The sequence below is a fragment of the Heloderma suspectum genome, chromosome 2, assembly GCF_057233095.1.
Source record: "Heloderma suspectum isolate Gila_16-S chromosome 2, 16-S_ref, whole genome shotgun sequence".
Lineage (NCBI taxonomy): Eukaryota > Metazoa > Chordata > Lepidosauria > Squamata > Helodermatidae > Heloderma > Heloderma suspectum.
Window position 1 is genome coordinate 397559716 of NC_139459.1, and position 17419 is coordinate 397577134.

General features: G+C 46.9%; 1 protein-coding gene across 1 annotated transcript; it reads left to right on the forward strand.

Moving 5' to 3' along the window:
• The first annotated feature begins 1362 nt into the window (after window positions 1–1362).
• LOC146356576 (vomeronasal type-2 receptor 26-like) lies at window positions 1363–6489 on the forward strand. Its single transcript, XM_084830195.1, has 6 exons — window positions 1363–1475; window positions 1850–2012; window positions 2129–2239; window positions 5114–5219; window positions 5310–5381; window positions 5579–6489. The coding sequence occupies exons 1-6, from the start codon at window positions 1363–1365 to the stop codon at window positions 6487–6489; spliced, it is 1476 nt and encodes a 491-aa protein (XP_084686321.1).
• Window positions 6490–17419: the final 10930 nt, after the last annotated feature.

Genomic DNA, 17419 nt, shown 5'->3' on the forward strand with positions numbered 1-17419 from the left:
TATTAGTCTTTCCTTTCTTTATTTTCTACTAGATTCTTTATTTTTTTTTAAAAAAATAACTAAAATAAAAGTATTTTAGTGTCCTTGCCTTATTCATTGGCCTCCACCCCCCTTCTCAATTCCTGCATTCCTTACCTTCCTATTTCAACACACACACACACACTTTTCCCTTCTGTTAGGCTTTATAGTGTACATCCTTCCCCACCCTAGCTAGTAGGTACTAGTACTACTTTCCTTTGCCTTGTTCTTTTGGCCTTTTCAACTCTTATCATTCTAAATAAATAAATAAATAAATAAATGCAAAATACAATACAAACATTTCTTTTCTCTAAGGCTTTATAGTGACTACCCCCCCTAACTTGTATGTAGTTTTTCTTTCTGTATCTCCTGTTCCTTTGCCCTTGTGTGTGCTCTGTGTGTGTGTGTGTGCACATGCGCAATGTACTACACATGAGTCCAAACATTATAGTGGGTAAAGCACTACACATGTATTATACATGACACAATATATAATATATAGTGGACAAAGCAGTGCACGCACAACCTGTTTGTTTACTGTGGTGCAAAGCAACCCCAATATGAGTCACATAGGGGTCTTGACAGGCGTAAAGGCAGGTGAGGTGCTGGTGGGACCAGCAGCACCAGTAGCCAGGCTGGCTTACCACCAGTCCAGATAGTGCATGGTCCAGGGCAGCAGAGTGCAGAGGCCATTTGCAGGGCCTGGAGATCCCTGCTTGAGGATGTGGCTGCAGGCAGCAGCAGCATCCCTCTTTCCAAAGGAGCACCGTCTCCTTCTTAGGTAGTGGAAGAGGGGAGCATCATGTCAAAGGTGTCAGATGTCCTCAGCATAGTGGAGGGTCAAGAGGAGGAGATGCTCCAGGGTGTGAGGGAGGATGATCAGCAGGCAGAGGCTCAATCTCCACCACCTGACCCCTCTTCCATTGTTCCTGCAGTGACCCCTGAGACTCAAGGCAGGGAGTCTCTGTCTCCACAGAAATGGCAGGGCAGCATCGTGCGGGACCACTTGGAGGCGGGAGCGGATTCCAGCACTGCTGTCTGCTACCACTGCAGGGTGTTCTGAGCAGGGGGAAACAGCGAGGGCACTACACTCCCAGCAGCCTGCTCCTGCACTTAAGGAGGCAGCATCAATCAGTCTTGCTTGGGGAAGAGGCCCCCACATCCCAGCAGTCAGGCAGCAGGGGCAAGCAGAAGGCTGGTAGTGCTGGAACTCCTGCAAGCTCTCTGTCTCTCACCCTCAAGAGGCTTAGGCAGGCCACCATAGAGGAGGTAGGGTGGGGGAAGTATGGATCCACAAGGTGGAGGTTTCCAATACCCAACGAGATCACCAACTGCATCGGTGCGATGGTGGCGTTGGATGACCAGCCATTCAGCCTCATTGAAAATGCAGGGCTCAAGAAGGTGATGGCCCTTGTGCTTCCCTCCTACAAGATGCTGTGTCACACCACCCTTAGCAGGTGAGTGGTGCCCTCCCTGTACCAGGCATGCAGGGAGAAAGTGCTGGACTGTCTGCACCAGGCAGAATTGCAGAGGGTGCACCCCACCTTGGACATTTGGTCCAGCGAGGGTGGAGTGCATGCTTACTTGTCCCTGACAGCTCACTGATGGGCAGCCCCAGGGACGGTAGTGGACAGCACTTCCGTGACTGTGAAGGATAGGTATTGCTGGGCCTTCTTCATGCACAAGTCATGGACCAGTTCCACATGGCAGGAGAGATCACGGAGGCCATGAACCACATGGTGCAGGGCAGGGGTGGCTGGCCTGACATCAGCTCACCCGCAGTTACACGGTCACAGACAGGGGAGCCAACACGGTGAACACTGTGCCTTAGGGTGTGCCTGCAGGTGGCTGTGCCCAAGGGTGGATTTGAGGGCATCTGCTACATTGCACACATCTTCAACCTGACCGTGAGGGATACCCTTGGAATGAGCAGCGCCAAGGTGTATCCCAACCCCCTTTCTGGTATCGGCAATCTGCTGGAGAGCTGCAGGAAGGTGGCTGGACACTTCCACCACAGTGTCAAGGGCAGTAGGCTGCTGCGGGAAAAGCAGAAGGAGTTGGGGCTCCCGCTGTCCATGGGATATCAAGGGTCGGGGACACTGGCATCCAGGCACCCCTGGGCAGGCAGCAGTGGGATTCCATGTCCCTGCTTGTGGTGGTCCTCAAGCTGTTCCTTGAGGCCACTGAAACCCTGAACACCAGCACTGCCCTCCTCAGCCAGGTGAGTTTTTGTTGGGGGGGAAAAATACCCATGCCTAGCACAGAAACTGGTGGGCTAAACTGTGTGAAATTTGGCAAGTTAAATCATGTGCATGGCAGCTGTGATCCTAGGGATGGCAGAGAATTCCGCCACGGATTCCAGTGAGGCTGGATTCTTTAGAATCCGCCCCCCCGGAATCCGTGGCAGAATGGCCTCCTGCCCCCCGTGGAATCCCCTCGGGATGGCACTTACCTGGGGCGAATGTGGCGGATTCGGTGGCGGCAGCAGTTCTAGCAGCGGTGGTGGCGGCTCCGGTGGTGGCAGCAACAGTTCTCGTGGCTGGTCTCCTGGCCGGCTGCGGCCGGGCTGCTGTGGCCGCCATTGCCATCCTTGCAGCCATGATAGGCTACATAAGAATTTACATAGCCTATCATGGCTACCCCCTCCCAAAAAACCCCACAACCCAGCGTATGCAAATGGCATCGGCTATGGCGGCCGCCAATTGCGTTCCCTATTTTTTGCCATTCTAGCCTATGTAAATATTTACGTAGGCTAGAATGGCGAAAAATAAAGGAAGGAACACAAATAGCGCCCACTACGCTACTTGCGGTTCCCTTTTTTTTGCTGTAATTGCCTACTTAAATATTTACGTAGGATAAAATGGTGAAAAATAGGGAACGCAAATGGCGGCCTCCGTAGCCGCCGCTATTTGCGTATGCTGGGTGGTGGTGGTGGGAGGGTTAGCCGTGACTACGTAAATTCGTACGTAGCCTATCATGGCTGCCTGGCTGGACACAAATGGCGGCCGTTACGGCGGCTGCCATTTGCATCCTCAGCAGCCCGTCCGCGGCCAGAAATCTGGCTGCAGATGGCCCTGGCTGGCTGCTCCGCAGCCTGGCCGCGGAGCAGAGCCAGCCATCGAAGATTCTGTGGGGGAGGACTGGATTGCCTCCCCCCCATCGAGGATTCCAGGGGGAGGGACGGAGCGCCTCCCCCCCACTGTGAAAGATTCCGCGAAAAGGTGAGTTTCATACATCCCTATGATCTGCCCAGTTTTCATGCACTTACGTGGAACAAGTGAAAATTTTTAGCTCTTTGCTTTGAGAGTTTTTTTGTTGAAAAAGCAAAATTTACTTGCTTTTAGCACAAAAAACTACTGGGCCAAACTGTCCGAAAAAAGTCAGGTGGAATCACCTCCATACGGGCTGCCAGGTTCCCAAATGTCATGCATTTATCATAAACACTGGAAAACCTATGGCTTTTTCTGTTTTCCAATGCAGGTCAAAAGTAAAAAAGTAAAATCTGAATAATTCAGATAATGGAATCTTGCTTCGGTCCAAAGCAAAGCGGGAGCCAATTCAGAAGGTCCAAGTCAGCATATGAAGTGAATCGGGGTGGTCCATTTTATAGCCCTAATTTGTAGGGAAGTCATAACATGTTCTTTATGCTCTGATGTTGCAATTTGCTATAAGGGAACCTTTTCTTCTTTTTTAAGTACTGCATATAAACATGTAATGTAACTTGATATTATATTTCTACTATTGAGTGATTTTGTATTCTTGTGATATTTTTTATGCACCTCACCACAACTAAATATCCATTTCCCTCCTATCCATGGTAGAAGGCTGGGGTGGGCAGATGTCAGGTTTGTTTGGTCTCCCTCCCCCACCCCCACCCCCAGTCACTAAAATCCTGATCCAAGAACAAGAGCCTGATACAAACAACAACAACAACAACAACAACAACAATAACAACAACAACACGACCCATACACTGTTGATTAAAGAATTTTGAGCCCAGGAATGTGTTCTGAGTACCAGAACTTAATGGAACTCTCTGTCGTTCCACACAAAACCCAATTCTGGATACCACCCAAGTTTTTTTTATTTCAGCAATATAATTTAGTGCATCTGCAGGCTGGGTGTGTAATTTTGATTTTGCTATTGTTAAACAATTGGGAGCTGGAAATCCTTGGCAAGTTGTTGCAAATCTCAGAGACATCTGCCAGTACATGCAGAACTACCTTCTGCCCACCCTTGATATAACCCTTTGCCACTAGTCCTGCACTTCCATAGCAAAATCCCAAACAAAACATCCCCAAATCTTGTCTTTTTTTTTTTTTTATCAACAGAGCAACAGGAGGTTAAAGTCATTTGTTGGTGAAACCAGACCTGAAGGAAGAGGAAAGCTTGTGTCCTGTCTAGATCTCTCCCAGAGCTTCCAACAGTGCCACTGACACTTTTCCTCGATATTCCTTGTCTTTCTGGGCAGAACCTGCCTCATTCAAGGTGTACCAGGAGCTGCTTCCCTGGATACGTCAAGGTGATTCAAGGAGGAAAGCCAGTTTGCTGCTATGACTGTGCTCCCTGTGCGGAAGGGACCATCTCCACTCAGGAAGGTAAGGTGTTCCAGAGGAAAAAGAAGCCCTTGAGGAACAGGACAAAGGTCCACTGTGACATCTGTGGTGAGGTTTTTAAAAAGGCATGTTGAAACACAAATGAAATTTTATTGTGGGGAGCAAAAATATGGAAACTTGCTTCATGAAGTGTTTAAGAAGCAATTGCCTTGAGAGATTACAGTGAGGTGGGATCAGTAGGCAGGATGAGGATCAATTCCAAAGGGATCTCCTCAGAGTAAGTTGTCATTGGTACAATGACATCCCAGTGTGGACCCTGTAGCAAGTCCATCCCATGACTTTTTCTGCCTGAGGCAGAGGACAAGATGGACACCCCCTCCCATTCCATATACAACAGCTGACTGGACCAGCAGAAGGAACTATCTTCCACACTAATGATGGGACAGCATCCTACACTGAACCCGAAGGCAGCAGGCAAACCCACGATGCACAGAGTAGGCTGCAAGGTACACAGTTCTCTGCTTGCTGCTCCTTCCTAGCAGCTGCCAGCTGAGGTGACTGCCTCACCCTGCCTAATGGTAGGGCTGGCCTTGCCCTGGAGTCTCAGCTGCAAAAGAATAGCCAAGGAAAAGCCCTGGTACCTTGGTAAGGAGTTTGAGACACCACTCATCAATCTCAGTCCTGGGTGAATTCTGGAATTCATCCTATTTGTCTATGCTTTGATTTGTCTCCCAGTGCACGATTACCAGTATGGCTACCTGGATCCCAGGAATAAGGAGGCTGATAATGCCTGGAATGGGGTGACCTGTGATTCATCTGAATCAGAGTCCTCATTTGTATTGATGCTTCATGATGTAGGGGACATGACAGGAATTGGGTATCAGCTCCCACTTCAAAACATATTTTATGGAACCTAGAACATAGACTAATATAAATACAAGATACATATTAAGAGATATCATAGTCATATCATGTCACATCACTCTCCTTTCCCTTCTTCTCAGATGCAGATCATTGCACTAAATGTCCAGAGGAGCAGCATCCAAACAAGGACCAAGATCAATGTGTCCCCAAGATTATAACCTTCCTGTCCTATGGAGAATATTTGGGGATCATCCTGGCTTCTTTGGCACTATTCTTTTCCTTAATTACGGGCTTTGTGTTAGGGATCTTCATTAAATTCTTTGATACTCCCATAGTCAAAGCCAACAACCGGGACCTTTCCTACACTCTCCTCATCTCCCTCCTGCTTTCCTTCTTGTCTTGCTTTCTGTTCATTGGCCAGCCAAGAAAAGCAACCTGCCTTCTCCGACAAATTGCCTTTAGCATTATCTTTGCAGTTGCTGTTTCTTCTCTACTGTCCAAAACCATTACTGTGGTGCTGGCCTTCATGGCCACAAAGCCAGGGAACAGGGTGAGGAGATGGCTGGGGAAGAGTTTGGCCAACTCTGTTATCCTATCTTGTTCCAGTGTCCAAATTGTCATCTGCACCATCTGGCTAGGAGTTTCTCCACCCTTCCCTGACTCTGACATGCACTCCCAACATGGACAGATCATCCTGCAATGTAATGAAGGTTCTCTCGCCATGTTTTATGGTGCCCTTGGCTACATGGGCTTCCTGGCTGCCATCTGCTTTACAGTGGCTTTCCTAGCCAGGAAGCTGCCTGAGGCCTTCAATGAAGCCAAACTGATCACCTTCAGCATGCTGGTCTTCTGCAGTGTTTGGGTGTCCTTTGTTCCCACCTACCTGAGCACCAAGGGGAAATACATGGTAGCCGTGCAGGTCTTCTCTACCTTGGCCTCCAGTGCTGGGTTACTGGCCTGCATCTTCCTTCCCAAGTGTTACATAATTATATTGAGGCCCAATCTTAATACAAAGGAGCATCTAACAACAAAATCTAAAGATGGCATCTGAGTTGTAAAATACTCATTGCAATGCAGACAATTCATTTTGAGAATAGCAGCAATATTACGAAAATGACGGAAAAGTTCTGACACAACAAATAGGTCCTTAAGAGGCAGCAAGACAATCTCTCAGAGAAGTTCTGAATCCTCGAAGCTTCTAAATCATGGATGAGGAACCTCTGGCCCTACAGATGTTGTTATGTTACAGCTCCCATCAGCCTCAGCTAGCATGGGATTATGGGAGATGTAGTCCAAGGACACTGGAGGGCCATGATGTCCCTACCTCTGTTTGAAATGTGTATCAGAGTCCTACATCAGGATAACTTTAAAAAAAAAAATATCTGAGGGTTGCAATCATGTGTGTGACATGCCACAGAACACAAATGTTGACATATGAACAGACAGAAACACGCAGACACACATACTAGCATTGGGGACAGCTAAATTCAGAGCATGCACACCAGTGGAAGTGGTGGAGCTTCCAAGCAAAAAACCCAGACCAAATCTCTGCATGAACTCACTCCAGAGAAATGGGAGACCCATTCCCGCTCCATCTGACTAGCTTGTTTCTCTTCACTGAACAGGTGTGTCTCTGACTCTCCTGACCAAGAGAGAAAACAGCGGCTGTCTGGACAGACCCCACTCAGCAAACCATATGCGATTTCCCATTTATATGGGTTGTGGTCCCTGACACACCCCTCAAGCTACATAACACAAAGTGGTAGCAATACACACACACACAAACACACACACATATATATATATGTACATATATATACATACATACATACATACATACATATATATCTATGTATATATTTCTATAACAAAACTTTGACATGATAAAACAAGCTGGACACATTACTACATACAATGCAATTAGGATGAGCCAGCGTGGTGTAGTGGTAAGAGTCTTGGACTAGGAGCTGGGAGATCCGGGTTCTAGTCCCCACTCAGCCATGGAAGCTCACTGGGTGACTTTGGGCCAGTCACACACTCTCAGCCCAACCTACCTCACAGGGTTGTGGTTGTGAGGATAGAATGGAGAGGAGGAGGAGGATAATGTAAGCTGCCTTGGGTTCCTTGCAAGAGGAAAAAAGGCGGGGTATAAATGCAATAAATAAATAAATAAGAAAGAAAGAAAGAAAGAAAGAAAGAAAGAAAGAAAGAAAGAAAGAAGCATGGTCTTATAGGCCCCTTCCAGCCCTACTGTACTATTCTATGATTCTATAATAGAAATCATGGCTAGCATATTACTTAGGAAAATTTAAGTTCTATTCCTGTCAACCAACAAAGCAGACATCATTAAGACATTATAGTTACTTCTGGCAAAGCTGGTTTTCACAGCTTAGTTAATCACATTTCGTAGACTTCTCATTCTCCCAGGATTTCTCTTCCAAACAGATCGAACCCTTGCCTTTTGCAACCCTTATGTTGATGACCTCATCTGAAGTTTATGATCTGGTCATAACACTACTCCTTGTTCAGCCATCTAACCCTAATAGGGCTGCTTCCCAAAGTGGCCAGGTTTACAATATACTTTAGAACCTCCTGAGGTCACAATGTTATGTCCCCTAGACAGTGTCTGGGGGATATAGGCTAATTCTATTTCTGGGATCTGAGGTTAGAACAAGTGCTCTGAATTTTGTGCCCAGAAACTGCCCTTAACACACCCTCCCCACCTTCTCATAGCCGGTGCGGTTTTCTCCGTGCTGGCTATGTCTCCATGCTCAGAAATGGAACACAGAGATGGGGAAAAGGGGGAGATTCTGGGTGGATAACCAGCAGCCTCCAACTTTGGAGGCTGCCAGCTGTCAAGATAGGATTGTGGTCTTAATGAAGGTATCCTTTCTAAGCAAAGCAGCTTTGGTGGAAGTGGTTAAAAACCCACTTGTGGCAACCCCTCTTTGTCCCATTTCCAATAACACTTTCCAGGACTCACACTTAGCTTAGGGCATACCTTAGGGATGGATGAACTCACCTATGCTGAGCTTCATCGGGCGGTCGCCAAGTCACTGATGCCATCTGCCCCTGCTCTTGGACCATCCGAGCTTTGCTGTGCCTGATGAATTGTGTGTAACAATGGCAGCTTGGGAACTTCTGGGTTTGGCAGAAGTAAGGGCCCTATTTATGCAACAATGAAGCCATGAATGCTTCATTCACACCTGTTGTTATTGTTCAGTCGTTCAGTCGTGTCCGACTCTTTGTGACCTCATGGACCATAGCACGCCTGTACTGTTGCATAAATGAGGCCTTGACTGCCACCAAGTATGTGACATTCCCTACCCAGGAGCACCTGTGCTGCCATTGTTGTGCAGGATGGCAGTTCCCTAGGGGGGACAAACAATTGGGCACTTACTGATCCGTGGGGTGCTTGCCAAGAGGGTCTGGGAGAACCCCGCGTTTCAGCAAGTGGAGTCTGGGCGGGTGCGCGCGGGGAGGCCAATTGCTTCCCCCTGCCCGGACTCTTGCAACATCCCTAGCATACATAGTGAATCACTCTTTGACTCATCATTTACAGTTAGCCCACACAGAATATTATGAGGAATATTACATCCATTCAATGTGACACAAGCACATGGTCAAAAAGCAGTGACCGAGGTGGATGCTGTGAAATATAGAAGAAGGACTTCCCTAAGAAAGGACAGGGCTTGAAAGATCCCTTGGATTCTAATGGATCCCTCTGGAAGAATGGTGCTGAGGGACAGTGAAGGTCTCAGTGAAGACACTGATTTGCTAAGCAGAAACTCAGGCGGCCATAGTCCGATACTCCAGATAAACAAATTAGGATTACCAGCCTGCGGGGGCTGGTGAGTGAACCAAGCGCCTTCATCATCAAGAAAACCATGTTTCAAAAGCTTTCTAAGAATTCTTTAGAATTCTAAGAAGTCTTCAGAACTTTTTCTAAAAATTATCTTCAACTGATCCATCAAACCCTCTTATGGTGTGATCTTCCTGATCTGTCCCAAGACCCAAGAGGTTCTGGTGGAATAGCCTTCCAACCATTTGAATTTTCTCTCTATTGATACTTTACAATGGGGGTGGGGATGTGTATATGGGGCAGGGCAGATGATACCCCACTCAGCCCTCTGCATGCCAGATGATGTTAGGTACTGAAAACATCCAGGCTGGATGACATCAGGGGTCAGGATTTCCCTTAGCCTGCTGCTGGCCTTCTGGATGGGAGGCCTTCCCTCTGGTAGCAACCCACAAGAGCCTCTCTCAGGTTTCCCGATCCCCCCAGCACACACGCTCAGGCAATCTGGCACTAGACACCCAAATCAGTGAGATTTCTTTATTGCAGGGAATCCCATGGCAGAAGCTTAATGGTTATACTCTTCAGAAATCATATAGCTGACAGTCAGTAGCTATAGGCTCAATGTAATTCCAGAACAGTCCAAAGCTAAACACTACTACCGTGACTGAGATCCTCAACATGATTTCTCTGTTGTCATCTCCATGGTTCTGAACACAAGGGAAGGGACTCAGGATTCCTGGGAACCTAACCCAGACAATCCTTTCATGGGCCTCCAACCCCCGGACATGGAAAGGGAATGATTCCTGGAATGAACCCATCAGGCAATCAGGGGAGAACTTCTTGAAAGGCCTAACAACCCACACCCATAGAGAGTCCAACTTTGAATCTTTTGTTGAGAACTCTAGGCTACATGCTCAAGGCCCATCAAGATCAAGGGAAGGGCATGCCCACACACGCAAGGAGTTCCAGGCCACCACTTTCACATTGGCCACTCCACGCCGCCTGAGTTCTGGCAGGGGGAAGCCCAAACATTGTAGATCAAACCCAGCCTGCCGTACACTGAGCTGACTACAAACACAGGCACACAGTCCACAGCAGCTAGAGTTCAAGTCTATGAAAAGCCTCACAGTACTTTCATGGCAGGTCCTTAACAATCCAAAGTTCCAGTCCATGTGCAGAGTGTCTCTAAAAGCCCAGACGATGATGAATCCAAACAGAGAAGGCTTCGGGCAATGAAGTCGAGATGATCCTAGGAAAGGCTCTTCACCTTTGCATCAGCTTAAAAGGGAAGGCATGACTGTCAGACACCCCCTCAAGGTCCCTTGACAGACAAGGGCCTTTAGCCATTCAGCAAGACTTCTGTCTAAACAGGGCGGCACTGCTCAGCCCTCCAGCAGTGACGTTTCAACCTGGGCGACCCTTCGGCAAACCCAAGCTCACCTCTGTCTGGTTCTCAGGGACAGCTCGCAGCCTCCCTGCCTGCCAAGGCCAGACCAGCAGGCGGACAGGGCGTTGGGTGACTCCTCCTGGCTCTGCTCTGGGAACACTGACAGAGATCAGCTCACACAGACTCTGACATGCCAGAAACTGAATCGGCCTAAGCCCTTCCAGGCTACTTCTAATCAAATGCTGGCTATAACCTCCAAAGCCCACTGCAGTACTGAAGCTGGGCCCTGACAACCTCCAACTAGAGATATCAGAGAAATCCGCAACAGATCTCAACTCAAAGTGAGTTCAGATTTCTACGAATCTGACCTGCAGATTCCACACACTTGGGGACTTTTTTGGGGGGGGGGGTAGAATTGTGCTAACTCATATCAGTGCATATGGGCATTAGTGCAATTGTACATTAGTGCTAATGAGCACTTGTCTTGATGAGAATTAGTGAAAACCCCAACAAAAGTGGAAATCCGAAATGATTAGCATAAGTAGGAGATCCTGGGTAAAACAAACAAACAAACAAACAAACAAACAAACAAACAAACAGGATTAGCATAAGTAGGAGATTCTAAGGGGAAAATAGCATAAGTAGGAGATTCTGGGTAAAAAAAATCCCGATTCTGTCTATTTATTTATTTATTTATTCATTCATTCATTCATTCATTCATTCATTTCTTTACTGCCCAATAGCTGAAGCTCTCTGGGCGGTTCACAAAAATTATGTCCTCAGTGAGAGGACAGTGGAAAGAATGATGACTGAGAGTCCATGAAACACAGATGGAGTGGGCTTAATGAAATCTGTACATCCCTACTTCCTCCCATATATGAGTGTGTGTGTGCATGTCCATGTGTTCATGGATTTGTTCATGATGCTGGTGATGCAGCCTTCAGGGCCAAATAGCTTGTGCCCACCTGACTTCAACACAGAACCCCACTAAGTTGAAAAAAGTGGTCATACCAGCAGGATGTGATGAGCTTTGTTGGGATGGCAGGCTTCTCCCTGGGTCTCTTTCTCAGGCAAAATGTTGTTGTTGTTGTTGTTGTGGCTGTGGCTGTGGTTGTGGTTGTTTCCTTCCAATACTACAAATGGGAGGTGTTAACAGGAAGTGATAGAAGGAATCAGAAGACAAAAGACAGCCAGCCCGTGTGGTGGTGTAGTGGCTTGAGTGTTGGATTGGGAGTCGGGAGATTCAGGTTCTAGTCCCCACTTAGCCATAGGAACCTCACTGGGTGACTTCGGGCCAGACACAGACTCCCAGCCCAACCTACCTCACAAGGTTGTTGTTGTGAGGTTAAAATGGACTGGAGGGGGATTATGCATGCGACCTTGGGTTCCTTAAAGAGGAAAAAGGGTGGGATATAAATGCAATACGTATATAAACAAACAAACAAATAAATGGCTCCCCCCCACCCCAGGTGATTTCAACAAGTCAGTATACAGTTCTGCCTGAGAAGTGCTTGGATGGACTTTTCATACTGGAGGGGCTTCTCCAGACCCTTTTCCATGGCTACCTAGTAGCACTTTGTTGTAGTAGCACGCTTCATCCGCAGCTTCCAGCTCCCCCTGGCTAAGCAGATATTAAGAAAGAAATAACTGTTTTAAATACTTCTATTCCAGATAGGATGAGTGGAAACACCATGAAACACCTCTCTCAAAGTGCCTTCAGCTCTCTGGCAAATAGATATAAACTATACTGTGCTCTTATTTGTTTAATCATTTAATGCTATGCTATGTTTAAAAAGAATACCCCACATTTCATTCTTTTCCCAAAGTTGGCATTTCTTTTGGGGGTCGGTGGGTGGGATTTAATTTCACTAAAGTCCAGCATTGTGGATCTGCCCCCTTATTGGGTAGAGCATCATGTGGCTCATGGGTAAGTTCTCACAAACATGTTTTTCTCCAGCCACACATCTGTGTATGCAGCCACACAGAGCAATCAGGAAGCAACAGAGGCAATTGTTCCCTTTATACTTACAAAAATCATGGTGATTTAATCTTCTTCTTCTTCTTCTTCTTCTTCTTCTTCTTCTTCTTCTTCTTCTTCTTCTTCTTCTTGCCAAAGCTCCTGGGATTTCCCCAAAGATTGCTTTTGAGACCATAAACATGAGAATCAGAAGCAACAGGAGGCAATTCCTTGCACCGAGCATGAAATTAATGATGGATAAATGCTTTGCACACTACTGAGAGCCTGGGCTGTGCATTAGGGCAGGCAGGGATGTTGTTGCTAGTGTGAGGTTTGATAGTATTCCCTTTGGATCAGAAGCCCTGGCTGGGCTCCATCTGTATTAGCTAAGTCACTGGCTGCGGTCTTGGTCTTGTGAGCTTTGTCTTCTTCTATGGGAGAAACCAGAAGGGAGGTGACTGCAGCAGGCATGCCCAACACAGTACTGCTACCGCTGCTTTTAGTTCTGCTGCCGCCCTGTGCAGCCTGGGGGATGCTGAAGAAAAAATGCCCATTGAATTTAAGGAGAGATCGATATGATCCTGGCAATTGTTACAGACCAGGAGACCTCCTCATTAGTGGTGTCTTGCCTATACTATGTGCTCAGGTCCGTCCACACTCCTTATTCTATCCTCCTTCCATCTACATTCAAGTGTAAGTAAGTAATTATTCAGTGACATATTTATGGTCCTCTTTGTTGTTGTTGTTGTTCAGTCGTTCAGTCGTGTCCGACTCTTCGTGACCCCATGGACCATAGCACGCCAGGCCTTCCTGTCCTGCGCTCTCTCCCGGAGCGTGCTCAAGTTCATATTCATTGCATCCGTGATGCTATCTAGCCATCTCATCCTCTGCCGTCCCCTTCTCCTTTTGCCTTCAGTCTTTCCCAGCATCAGGGTCTTTTCCAGGGAGTTTTCTCTTCACATTAGGTGGCCAAAATATTGGAGCTTCAGCTTCATTATCTGTCCTTCCAATGAGCACTCAGGGTTGATTTCCTTTAGGATGGACTGATTTGACCTCCTTGCATTCCAGGGGACTCGTAAGAGTCTTCTCCAGCACCACAGTTCGAAAGCATTTATGGTCCTCTACCTAGGTCTCATTTCTCAAGCCAATTGAAAAAGAGACAGTGGCAATTCCCTTGCATCTATTCCTGATAAATCCCTGGTCCAATGTCATCCCTGTCGGGCTGTGAGACTGGAGCATTATGAATGAACACTCCGGTACCATTCTTCTGAACAGTGACCTGTGATATCAGACTATAGAAAAGTGTGTGTGGGGGGGTTTTCTAGCTAAGTCTTAACCAAAAAGAACAAAGAGTTCCTTGGCGTTTGAACGATGTAACTGGGAACAGGCCAAGATGGTTCTTTCTTGGTTAAACCAAAGGAAGTTGTGCTGGATGTTTCCGTTGCTGCTCTATTATAGAGACATTGGAAGCTGCCTCAGACAAGGTCTAAGTAGGTGTCTATCTAGCCCCAGTATTATCTGCTCTGATGGACAGCTGTTCTCCAAGGTTCCCAACAGGTATCTTTCATCTCATCTTCTGCCTGAACCTTTTTAAGTGGAGAAGCTGAGGAGCTGTAGTGCAGTGGTGAAATATGACGTGCAGGAGCTCATAACAACTGTCCGGATAGCCACCCCTCCGAGCAGTGTTAACCAATGCAGGTAGATGTGTTCATCCTAGGCATGTCTGCATTCTGTTATATCTGTGCTGTCTGAGTTGCACATATTATCAGGTGCTTTTAGTTCTGTCATCCATTCCTTGGCCAAATCGGAATTTTCTGCTTTCCCTCAATTTGCACGAATGCACACTCGCAGAAATGCACTAATTCCTCAAAATGCAAACATTCCTCCCAAAGGTGCATTTACATGCTTTAGTCTATGGGGGAAATGCACACTTTTGGCCAGTTTTGAAATGCATTTTCCTACAACTGAGTTTGCATAAAATTCTTGAAAGTTTGGGGGAAAAAAACCTGGTCTGCAAATCCATGGGAAAAGCCGGTCCGCTGTGGAATCTGCAAGTTGGATTCATAGAAATGCAAATTCATTTGAATCTGTTGTGGATTTCTCCAACATCCCTAGGTGATCCGTGTGTGTGCGTACACAGACTGAAGATCATCAGTAAATAGTACAATATCCAGTTAATTCGGATGATCTGACAGTCATAGAATACTTCTCCCATCCTCTGATATCAAGCTAAAGAAGCGTGAGGGTTTTTCCTAGCATAGTTTGAACCAAATTATGTGATTGGATGCAAGCTAAGTTCATTCCTTCTTTGTTTACTGTCTTACATGACCCCCCATGTAAGACAGTAAATCATGCTCCATGTGTTTTTTATTGCAGCCGGGGGGGGGGGACTGGAAACTGCCTGTGTGGAATTGGAAAGGCAAGCAGAAATTCATTTGGGGCAGCTTCTCTCTGCAGGGAGGTGCACTAATGGAGAAACTGTACCCATTGAGTTTGCACTTCTCACACAAGCTTTCTTGGTTCAGGAACCCATTACGGCAGTCCGTATAACACAGAGACATAAACCAAAGATCATCTGCAAACAGCATACCCAATTAATTAGGATCGGCTGACAATCATAGAATAGTGAGCTGGCAAAGGCCAGTGTTGTGCTTAGATTGTTGGACATGGGCTGGGGAATTCTGGTACACATCCCTGATCCACATTACATTCACTGGGGGACGGTGGGGCAGTCACTGTCTGAGCCAAGCCTACCTTAAGGGGTTATTATGAGCATAAAGGATGCAGGTGGGTGGAGGGTGGTAAACTGCACCCACATGAGATACAAATGTGGGGAACATTAAAGCAGCATTCAGTGCATTGCCTGCCTGGTAAGACTAATTTCGAACTGTTTAAAACAAATTGTACTACAGTGGTATTACTGTCTAATATACCTTTAATGTAAAGAATAGACCCCTCCATGTCATAAAGGACATGGGAAGCTCAGGAAAGGCTCTTCCAAGGTAAGTGAATAATTATGGCGTACCAGGAAATCCATGGTAGAGAACTCACATGCAAAGACATCTTAATCATTTCCTCTTTGACAGCAGACAAATACACAGACACAGGAAACATACTGGACCTCTCTCAGAATCACACACAATGGCAGAAAATACAAAGACATGGGGAACAAAAATGGGCATGAGTACAGAGGAAGAGACACACACAGTGGGTCTTCTGTAAAGCTAAGACATCTTAATTGCCCATTCAAGACCAAGCAACCCCAAATACCTTGCTTTACAGAAGGGATAGTTCACAAAAATATATTGTTGCTGGGAAAATCCATTCCACCAACACCCCAGCTCCTGTGAAGATTGAAGCTAAGCTCAAAGGGAACAGGGAAGCCTGGGAGATATTATTTGAGCACATTCCTGTTTTTATGGTTCACCGGATTGGTTTTACGATTCTGTGAGGGTGACGTTAGTATAAATATAAGACGGGCATTGACCCCAAACTTCTCCAACCACCAAACTTGGCACTTCTGGTCTGGATTTCTTTCTCATCATTAAAGAGTACTAATGAGCCAATGATCAATTACTAAATGTGTGACATTCTTATCCCTCATCTGGGAAGTCTCAAAGATAAGATCAGTTTAATTACTCTTGGACCAAAAGACCATATTTAGTTGCATTGGGTTTTGGAATTCCATATTTTAATCCAGAATGATCTCGGAGGAATCTGATAATTGAATGTCCTAGTTTTACAGCAGGAGTAGATATGGAAGATTTGCCTGATCTGCCAAACTGCAATTCCTGGCTCCACTACAAGAGTGTTGAGGTTTGAGTAGAGAAGTCAGAGAATTCCGCCATGGATCTCGGTGAGGCTGAATGCCAGTGCATTTGGCCTCCCGAAATCTGTGGCGGAACGGCCTGCCACCCCACCGCCCCATCGCAGATCCCCCCCCGGGATGAGACTTACCTGGGGCGGATCTTCTGGGTGGTGGCGGCTCCGGTGGCGGCTTCGGCGGTGGCAGCTTCGGCGGCTGGTCTTCCGACCAGCTGCCGCCGCCGCCATTTGCAGTTTTGTCGAGGTTTTTTTTTACAAGACATGATAGCCTACATAAAGACTTATGTAGCCTATCATGTCTGGCTTAAAAACAAACAAACAATGTGTACGCAAATGGCGGCGGCTATGGCCGCCACCATTTGTGCTCCTTATTTTTGGCCATCTTAGTCTACGTAAATATTTACGTAGACTAGGCGAAAATAAGGGGAATGCAAATAGCGTAGCGGACGCTATTTGCATTCCCCCTTATTGTCGCTGTCTTAGTCTACGTAAATATTTACGTAGACTAAGACGGCCAAAAATAAGGAACGCTAATGGCAGCGGCCATAGCCGCTGCCATTTGCGTACGCACGTTTTTTTTTTTTTAAGCCAGACGTGATAGGCTACGTAAGTCTTTACGTAGCCTATCACGGTTGACTACAGGGACGCAAACGGCGACGGCTACGGTCAGGGATGTCAGAGAATTTCTCCATGACTCTCCGGGAGGCCGAATGCCAAAGCATTTGGCCCCCCAAAATTGGTGGAGAAATGGTCTGGCACCCCCCCGCCACCCCCCCCAGGATGGGACTTACCTCATGCAAATGTCCCTGGCGGCGGCGGCTCCAGGAGGCGGTTTGACGGCGGCGGCGGCTGGTCTTCCGACCGGCTGCCGCCGGCGCTATTTCCAAGTAAAACAACAACAACAACAAACGTGATAGGCTACGTAAAGATTTACGTAGCCTATCACGGATAGATTTTCAAAAAACACAGTGATAGGCTACGTAAATTTTTACGTAGCCTATCACGGCTGACTT

Bases quoted from the DNA above. Each gene is read 5' to 3' on its own strand.
- LOC146356576 (XM_084830195.1), top strand. From the start codon at position 1,363: ATGGTGGCGTTGGATGACCAGCCATTCAGCCTCATTGAAAATGCAGGG. The intron at 1,476-1,849 runs GTGAGTGGTGCC...ACTGTGCCTTAG, and splicing joins TGTCACACCACCCTTAGCAG to GGTGTGCCTGCAGGTGGCTG. The intron at 2,013-2,128 runs GTGGCTGGACAC...ACTGGCATCCAG, and splicing joins TGCTGGAGAGCTGCAGGAAG to GCACCCCTGGGCAGGCAGCA.